The sequence below is a fragment of the Colobus angolensis genome, unplaced genomic scaffold (genome assembly GCF_000951035.1).
Source record: "Colobus angolensis palliatus isolate OR3802 unplaced genomic scaffold, Cang.pa_1.0 Scaffold50, whole genome shotgun sequence".
NCBI lineage: Eukaryota > Metazoa > Chordata > Mammalia > Primates > Cercopithecidae > Colobus > Colobus angolensis.
Genome location: NW_012118488.1, coordinates 4,217,667 through 4,226,950, shown reverse-complemented (window position 1 = coordinate 4,226,950; position 9,284 = coordinate 4,217,667). Strand labels below are relative to the sequence as shown.

The 9,284-nt window shown below is 55.3% G+C and overlaps 1 protein-coding gene and 1 pseudogene across 2 annotated transcripts in view; one reads left to right on the top strand and one right to left on the bottom strand.

Moving 5' to 3' along the window:
- SGCA (sarcoglycan, alpha (50kDa dystrophin-associated glycoprotein)) overlaps positions 1-9,284 on the bottom strand; it is an 11,995-nt gene that overhangs the window by 1,887 nt on the left and 824 nt on the right. Inside the window, exons 2-8 of one of the 2 annotated variants that reach the window (XM_011959948.1) lie at positions 7,172-7,291; positions 6,923-7,077; positions 6,641-6,713; positions 6,089-6,287; positions 5,401-5,563; positions 4,302-4,510; positions 3,987-4,013 (exon numbers count right to left, since the gene is read on the bottom strand). In XM_011959948.1, coding sequence (XP_011815338.1) covers positions 3,987-4,013; positions 4,302-4,510; positions 5,401-5,563; positions 6,089-6,287; positions 6,641-6,713; positions 6,923-7,077; positions 7,172-7,291 — 946 coding nt within the window. The remainder of the gene's footprint in view (positions 1-3,986; positions 4,014-4,301; positions 4,511-5,400; positions 5,564-6,088; positions 6,288-6,640; positions 6,714-6,922; positions 7,078-7,171; positions 7,292-9,284) is intronic. The other variant, XM_011959949.1, reaches the window with a different exon arrangement.
- On the top strand, positions 2,137-3,018 carry LOC105524611 (annotated as a pseudogene).

Below are 9,284 nucleotides of genomic sequence, written 5' to 3'. Positions count from 1 at the left end.
CAAAAAAAAAAAAAAAAGAAAAAAAATTTTTTTTGTAGAGACAGGTGTCTTACTATGTTGTCCAGGCTGCTCTTGAACTCCTGGCCTCAAGAGACCCTCCTGCCTCTGCCTCCCAAAGTGCTGGGATTACAGGCATGAGCCACCACACCCAGCCAAGAACTGGTTTTCTTAGAGGAGCTGGGGTCCCAGGCAGGGATGAAGCGACCCCACTTGCCACTTGGTTACTGATGAGATGAGAGAGGAGAAGTGATCACCACCCATGTTCAGGTCCCAATTAGTGGACACAGACTCCAGTTAGAGCCTGACAGTTTAGACCACAGAAAATACCTAGTTTCACACTGAATGGGCCATGCTCCTCCTGCGGGGAGTGGGACCAAGTCCTGCCTGGCCAGCAGGAAGAGGTGGAGTCACCATCTAAGGCCAGGGGAGGGGCAAGATGAGCTCTTGAGTCTGGAATTTGGTGAGCCGAGTTATCCGAAACACAATTTTCTACTCCCAGGCAAGGGGAGACTGAGGGGAAAGACAGCAAACAGTGTGTGGATGCTGAGATGGAGACAGCTGGGCAGGTGAGGCCCTGACAGAGGAAGGCCTCAGTCAGTGGACCCCCTCCTTACTCCCAGCCTCACATCTGGGCCTTATTACTCTGGCAACACACAGGTGGAAATATGTGCTGGGGATGTTTTTCTAGAGCAAGAGCAGAAGCCAGACCCCGCAGTGGCTTCCCCACGTTCCTTCCACATCGGCACTTGGGCAGACAAACGGCAGGCATTCCTACACACTCAGGCACACGCACAGGCACACACACACACGTGGCCCGGGTCTCACCCACTCCCACTCCACCACCAACACACAGTCCCGAAAGCGCTGCCTCTGGCACAGAAATGCCCAGGAGAGGGTCGTGGGGCCTGGAGGACTCTGACCGCTGAAACCTGATCTAGGTGAAAAGCAGACAGCAAAATCATAACTTGTGGATAATCTGAAAAGTGGCAGACATTGAACAAGTGAAAACCTGGATTTTGTAGAAATACGTCAACACAAAATCCAAACCAGCCAAGGCTAATGTTGCACATGGTAAAATGGTTATTGATTTCAAATTGACTGAGGCAGTAGATTTTTCTGACAACATCAGAGCTACAGAGTTGACCCAGGGAAGCTGGATGTGGAGGAAATACTGGTCACAAGAGAATATCCCCAGTGGCAGTAGATGTTAGTGATTAAATTTGGCACAGTCCAAAAAAATTGAGGAATAAAATCTTCCCAGTGAAATGTACATGAAAAATCAGTGATCCCCATGGGGAAAAATTCTACAAAAATGAAAACAGAAAATAAAAGCAAAGCCTTTTAACTGCTTTGTATAGAAAGTTGCTTGAGGAATTAAGTCAACTCAGCGTAGATCAAGGAATTACATCTCTGTTCACTCAGGAAAATATATTCCCCATAAAAAATTCATAAATGTTGGTATAGCCTTGATGCCTGCAAAGCTTGTATTCCTCAACCCAGTGGCTCAAAAACCCAGTGGGTCAAGATGGTGGGGTCAAAATGGTGAGTTTAAAACTGAGGGCCATGCCAGGTACAGTAGCTTTAGTCCTAGCTACTCAGGAAGCTGAGATGGGAGGATCGCTGAGCCCAGGGAGTTTGAGGTTGCAGTGAGCTACGATCGTGCCACTGCACTCCAGCTTGGGTGACAGAGTGAGACCCTCTCTAAAAATTGTTTTAAAAATAGGCCAGGTGTGGTGGCTCACGCCTGTAATCCCAACACTTAGGGAGACCAAGGCGGGTGGATCACGAGGTCAGGAGATCGAGACGAGACCATCCTGGCTAACACGGTGAAACCCCGTCTCTACTAAAAATACAAAAAATTAGCCGGGCATGGTGGCGGGTGCCTGTAGTCCCAGCTACTCGGGAGGCTGAGGCAGGAGAATGGCGTGAACCCGGGAGGCAGAGCTTGCAGTAAGCCGAGATCGCGCCACTGCACTCTAGCCTGGGCAAGAGAGTGAAACTCTGTCTCAAAACAAATAATAATAAAATAAAATAAAATCAGCCCAGGCATGTGCACACACACATGCATATGCGCACGCACCGTGCAGGCCCACCGTTTGGCCCGTAAGCGCAGCCCTCCTCCCCAAGACACCTGGCATGTTACATGCCTCCACCATCTGGCATCTCTGGTCCACCCCTCCCTGGAGGAAACAATGAGGCCACTGTGACCCACACAGAATTCTGATAGGCTCTGAGGTCACCACAGAGATAACCTCACCACCCCCTGCACCAGGAGCACAAGTCTGTGGAGGCCAGCCATGGGTGACCATCCCTGATCCTCTCTCTGGCCACCCAGGGAAAGGCGAGGGCCGGAGCCCAAGAGGAAGCCTCGGAGAGGACCAGGAAGCAGGACGCACCTCAGCCATCATTCAAAGAGCAGCCCAGTGGAGACTGCCAGCTGCCCTGGAGGTCCTTGCACCCAAGACATTTCACCTACCCCAGGGAGAGAAGCCGAAAGGCACTTCACCACTGTCCCTGTCAGTGCCCTTGACCTCAAATACTGCCTTGAGTGGAGGCCAGCAGGGCAGCGTGTCCCTAGCAAGACAGCGACTGGGCAACGAACCTGTGCCAAAGCCTGCCAGGAGCCCAGCATATCCAAGGTGATCCTGAGGGCTGTGGCACACAAGGGGACCTGCAAGTATGTGTCCATGGCCACCCTGAAGAAGGCTGTTTCCACCACGGGCTATGACATGGCCCGAAATGCCTGTCACTTCAAGCGTGTGCTCAAGGGGCTGGTGGACAAGGGCATGCTCAGCAGGTGACCGGCAGGGGGCCTCTGGCTCCTTCACCCTGGGCAAGAAGCAGGCCTCCAAGTGCAAGGTCAAGGTCAAGAGACAACGGCAGCAGAGGAGGCGCTCTGGGCAGTGCCGCTCTGGGCAGCGCCCCTTTGGACAGCGCAGGTCACTACTGGGTTCCAAACAGGGGCACAAGTGACTTGTCAAGAGGGTTCAAAGGGTCGCCAAGTGCCACTGCAATTAACGAGGCAGGCCGGGCAAGCAGTCAGGGTTGCCAAGCCGGCCATTGGCTCAGTGCAGTGAGAATAAAAGGAAGCTAACATTTCACATCTGCCTCCTGGAATCTGGGGTTCAGGGGAGTGGGAGAGGAAAAGGGCTGGGGGCACAGAGGAGGGGTAAGGCCATGAGTAGGAGAAACCAGGCCAAAATAAGAGAGGAAGGATTTGGGAAAGGCTGGCAGAATTGGAAGCACTGATAGACACCAGCTAGTCCAACCGCGTGATCTTGCAGGTGGAGCATCTAAAGCCAGAAAGAAGGGTCACGGAGTAATTGTGTGGCAGAGCCCAGCCTGGACCGCAGGTGTCTGACTCATACTGATACTGGGAGTCTCTTAAGTTGCTTCTCAAGCCCTTTCCCCCAGAGTAGCAGTAGCTCCCATTCCCCTGTGCCACAACGAGCTCTTCTTTTTTGGGGAAAAGAGTCTCACTCTGTTGCCCAGGCTGGAGTGCAGTGGCACAATTACGGCTCACTGCAGCCTCAACCTCCCAGGCTCCAGCCTATCTCAGATAGATTCTCCTATCTCAGCCTCCCAAGTAGCTGGGACCACAGGCATGCTCCACCACGCCTGGCTAATTAAAAAAAAATTTTGTTGAGATGGGGTCTCACTGTGTTGCCCAGGCTGGCCTCAAACTCCTGGGCTCAACCAATCCTCCCACCTCAGCCTCCCAAAGTGCTGGGATTACAGGCATGAGCCACCACACCCAGTTCACTAGAAACTCTTCTGTGGACACCAGCAGATAAGAAGGTAGAGTCAGGAAAGATCAGGCCCAGCATCCAGCCAGACCAGGGCTAGGACTCAGAGGTCAAGGGAAGGGGTGAGCATCACCTCAGAATGATTTATTTTGTCTCTGCTGTTCATGGCATAGTTTGGGGGTGGGGTCCAACAACTGTCTAGGTGGGCTCCCACCCCACCCCCAGCTTTCCCTTACTCACTCAGACGTAGCCAGGTCTCTCTTCAGCCTGTGGGAAAGTGAAGGAGAGGGTTAGCCCAGCTCTGGGCTTCACCCCAAGGTGCCCCAGGGCTCCGGTGTGTGTGGAGGTCTGTGTGCGATTATCCACAATGCCCTCCTGGTGCCAGGCCAGGCAGGTCTCAAGCCCCAAGTTGCCTACAAAGGGGCCCCACACTCCTTTTGTGCCTGAGAACCCCATTCCCAGGGCGTCTGGGTCCCACACAGCACAAGTGCCACTAGGAGTCCCATGGGTGTGAGCTCCAGCAGGTACTCCCCTGCCCTTCATGCCCACACTCACCTTCCCTCCCGCCGGCAGCACATGACGTAGGCCAGCAGCAAAGTGAGAAGCAGAGCCACCAGCAGGGGCACCAGGAGGGTGACCAGAGCATCCACCAAGAAGTCACGGTCTGGGGCCTCAGTGGGTGGGCAGAAGAACGGGTCATGCTCCAGGATCCCATCGCCTGGGGTGGGCATCTCATCTGCAGGCTCCGGGACTGACTTATCCACCTGCACAGAGAGCTCAGGGCTGATGCAGGAAGTGGCTGGCTGGACACAGAGGCCCCCAGAAACAGGGCAGGGGCCAGGACTAGGGAGCAGGAGGCACAAAGTCCAGCAGAGGCAGGAGAGTGCACTGGTTAATGCACAGCTCTAGGGTCTGACCTCCTGGTTTGAATCGAGACTCAGACAAGTGCTTAGCTAGGATGATTATGTGCCTCTGTTTTGTCACCTCTAAAGTCAGAAGGATAATAGTCGCACCTGTCTCCTGGAGTGGTGGTGAGCATAAAATCTGTTGATGGGACAGTGCCCAGCACATAGCAAGGGCTCAAGAATGTTATCAATTACCAGTCGCTGGCTGTGGACCCTGAATGAGTCCCTGCTCTGTTGGTCAATTCACAGGAACAGAGTACACCAGCGGTGGGATCCTGTAAACCTCAGCTCAGTATCCAAAAAGCTGTTGTGAGCATCTTTGGTTTATAGTGTGAAGAGTTCTCAGATCCTTGTTGTAAGTGAGTTTGCTAGGTAGAACCTTAGAGAAAAGCAGACAGAGCTGTCATGCAGAGGCCCTTGGTAGGGAAAGGGTTTGGGAACCGGACTGTGACATGGCTGTTGGCCTGGGCAGATCTGGGGCGTTGGAGACTCCACATGTGGATTGCAGACTCTGTCGCCCTCTTGTGGCAGTAAGGTAGACCTTCAGGCCGTGTGTGTGTGTGTGTGGGTGTGTGTGTGTGTGTGTGTATCATCAGACTAAGCCTGTGGGCAATACTGAGAGCATCCGAGAAAGAAAAGGGGACTGGAGCAATCAGAGAGACGGAGGTACGAAGCAGCATGGGAGGGAAGGGGGATGGTGATGGGGGGCCATGCCCCAACCCACCCCCGGACCCAGGATCTGTCCTCACCAGGGTCACATTGCACCAGTCAATGCGGAAGTGGGGTGCCAAGGTGTCGTAGCAAGACAGAAGTGGAGGTTGGCCCTGGGCACAACGGGCGTGGCTATCGGGGGATGCCACCATCTTCAGGCAAGTAGAGAAAGGTGAGGCAGAACCCACCTTAATGTACACCCTGGGACCAGATAGAAGTCACTGTCAGCAGAGTGGGGGCAGGGGGCACCAGGCACCACTCTCCAGGGGTTGTTGAAACTGTCCTGATTGTAGGCTATGACCTGGGGATGGGATGGGGGAGATGGCTAGGAGGGAGGATTAAGGGACGAACATGGCACAGCTGGGGTCTGGCAGGAGTCACAGTCCTCCCAGAGATCTGAGGTCATGGTGAGAGTACCCAGAGCAACCCATTCTTCTAGGGAGGCCTTACCCTCCCCACTAAGGAATGTCTTTTAATGGATGGATCTGGTATGTCCTCATGAGGCACCGGGAAGTACAGAGTTCACGGTAACTAGGGTCTGGGCTCTGGAAGGACAAGGAGATGGAGGGGGGGTGGTAGCCAGAGGGGAGTGGAGAGTGGTGTGACGCTGGGAGGTGGAGATGAGCATGGTAAAGCCCCACCTGGAAATTAGGGAGACCCTTGTTCTATGCCCGCCACAAGCAGCATCCTCCTCTTTCAGGAAGTCCTCTAGGGTTGCACACCTACCCTTCTTTTCGGCCCCCAATGGGAAGGGGGACACGGCCCCCACGGTCCAAGGCAGAAGTGATGTTGAGCAGCTGAAGCTCTCCGGGCTCCCAGAGTCCCCCCAAGGCTGAGAGGAAGCGGTTGGCAGGCGTTGAGGGCAGCACCTCCTCCACATCATGGCTGCGCACCAGGAACTCAGCTTGGTATGGCAGCAGGGGGCCTGGGAAGGCCAGGTGGACACCTCAGGCTGCACCCAGACCCAGCTCTGCCCCGCGAAGTCTCCCCGAAGCTCCTCCCCACATCCCCGCACACCCCTTCAGGCCCCTCAATGTCCCATCCATCACAGACCCCAACGAGCCAAGGCCCCATAGTCTCTGCAACGCAGCCGGTAACAGAACTCCAGAGCCTGGAACCCCAGCCCAGCACCCATTCTCTAAGGCCTTGTCCCCACTTTCCAGGATGCCCTGCTCCACTCCTCTCCAAGCCTCTCCCGTCCACAGCCCCCTCCCTTTCCAGGGGAGATCCTCCAAGACTGGCATTGGTGAGGAAGGGATGGGGCACAGCTAGAGGTACCTTCCGAGTCCCCAATCTCCAGCACCAGCCTCTGCTGAGTGGTATCAAAGCTGTCCCGATTGTAGGCTGTGACCTGGGGGATGGGATAGACACCTGAGAGGTGGATTAGGGGAGAAACGTGGCACAGCAGGGGCCTGGCAGGAGAGGACTCAGATACCAAATTAGAGGTATGTAAATTACATGTAAATAACTGTGAAGGAACGCCCAATCCGACTGGTAGGGCTGCTCCTAGGAGGCCACGCTGGCCCACCCTTATGATTTTCTCAGGGTCCCTGACGGCACCTCAATGACCTGGCGCCCACGATCTTCTGGGGTGGCAGAGCCGTAGAGGAAGCCAGGGTGGTGCGGGCTGCGCTGGGTGTAGCGGAGCCACCGGGGCAAGTCTGGGTGTCCCTGGAGGTGGGCGTGGTAGGTGATGCGGACAGCGGGTGGGACAGCTGGTGGAAGTGAAGAGAGGGGATTAGAGTCACAGCAGGAGCCCTCTGGGGTCCACCCCAGCCCGCCCGCCTGGGTGCCTGTCAGGCCGCTCACCGACGTGCTCAGGAAGGCTCAGAAACGTCTCATGGTCCAAAGTGTGCACAAAGACATGGCCCACAAGTGGGTGTAGCGTGGTCTGCTGGGCCTCGGTGTCCCCTAGTCCTGCCAGGAGAACTGTGGGGACCCCACAAGTCCCAAACACACAGGCCAGCCTCAGTCCTGGGCAGGGGATAAGATCCCTTCCCCACCAAGTCCTTGGAGCCCCTAAGAGACCAAGAGAAGCGCTTCCTTTGCTGCCTCCCAGGAAGGGATTGGGGTGGGGGTGAGGGAGCAGGCCCTGCTGGGTTAGACATTTTAAATGTCTGGGTTGTGGGATTCGTGGGAGAGCCTCTCCCACAACCTTTCCATTCCTTGTTTTAGGCTCCTATTAATGGTGCAGTGGGCAGGGACTGATGTTTGACTGGGAAGTGTGTGTGTGAGAGGGTGGGTATGTGTGAGGGGAGTGTGTGTGAGGGTGTGTGTGGGGTGTGTGTATGAGGGTCTGTGTGAGTGTGGGGGTGTGTGGGGTGTGTGTATGAGGGTCTGTGTGAGGGTGTGTGGGTAACAGTGAGAGTTGTACGAGGGTGAGTGTGTGTGTGTGAGGGTGCATGTGTGAGGGTATGTGGGTGTGCGTGGGTTGTGTGATGGTGTGCGAAGGTGTGTGTGTGTCAGGGTGTGTGTGGGTGTGTGAGGGAGGGTTGTGTGTGTGAGGGTGTGTGAAGATGTGTGGGTGTGTGTGAGGGTGTGTGTGAGGGCATGTGAGGGTGTGTGTGAGGGTGTGTGTGAGGGTATGTGAGGGTGTGTGAAGGTGTGTGAGGGTATGTGTGAGGGAGGGTGTGTGTGTGAGGGCATGTGAGGGTGTGTGTGAGTGGGTGTATGTGACAGTGTGTGAAGGTGTGTGCGAGGGTGTGTGTGAGGGTGTGTGAGGGTATGTGAGAGTGCGGGTGTGTGAAGGTGTGCGCAAGGGTGTGTGAGGGTGCGCATGGGTGTGGGTGTGTGATAGTGTGTAAAGGTGTGCGTGAGTGCGGGTGTGTGAGGGTGTGCGTGAGTGCAGGTGTGTGAGTGTGTAAAGGTGTGCATGAGTGCGGGTGTGTGTGCGGGTGTGTGTGAATGGATGTGTGAAGGTGTGTGTGAATGGATGTGTGAAGGTGTGTGAGGGTGTGCTTGAGTGTGGGTGTGCGTGAGGGTGTGAGAAGGTGTGTCCGAGAGTGTGAGGATGTGTGTGAGGGTGTGCATGAATGTAGGTGTGTGTGAAGGTGTGTATGAGGGTGTGTGTGAGTACGTGAGTGCGGGTGTGTGTGAAGGTTTGTGAAGGTGTGTGTGAGGGTGTGTGAGGGTGTACGTGAGTGCAGGTGTGTGAGAGTGTGTGAAGGTGTGTGTGAGGGTGTGTAAAGGTGTGTGGGAAGGTGTGGGAGGGGGTGTGTGAGTGTGTGAGGGTGTGTGAGAGTGTGTGTGAGGGCGTGTGTGAGGGTGTTAGGGTGTAGTGTGAGGGAGGGTGTGTGTGTGAGAGGGTGTGAGTACAGGTGTGTGAAGGTGTGCATGTTGGGGGGATGTGTGAGGGTGTGTGTGAGGGTGTGTGAGGTGTGTGGTTGTGCATGTGAGGGCATGTTGGGGGGATGTGTGAGAGTGTGTGAGGGTGTGTGAAGGTGTGTGTGAGGGTGTGAGGGGGTGTGAGGGGGTGTGTGAGGATGTGTGAGGGTGTGTGAGGGTGTGTGAGGTGTGTGTAGTGAGGGTGTGTGTGAGGGTGTGAGGGTGTGTGTGAGGATGTGTGGGGGTGTATGAGGGTATGTGAGGGTGTGTGAGAGTGTGTGTCAGTCAAGGTGTGTGTGAGGGTGTGTGAGGGTGTGTGAGGGTGTGTGTGAGTGAGAGTGTGTGTGAAGGAGAGTGTGTGTGAGGGTATGTGAGAGTGTGTGTGAGTGAAGGGGTGAGTGTGAGGGTGTGTGAGGGTGTGTGTGAAGGAGGGTGTGTGAGGGTATGTGAGGGTGTGTGAGGGTATGTGAGGGTGTGTGAGTGAAGGTGTGTGTGTGAGGGTGTGTGAGGGTGTGTGGGGGTGTGTGAGGGTGTGTGTGAGTGAGGGTGTGTGAAGGTATGTGGGGGGGAGTGTGTGAGGGTGTGTGAAGGTGTGTGT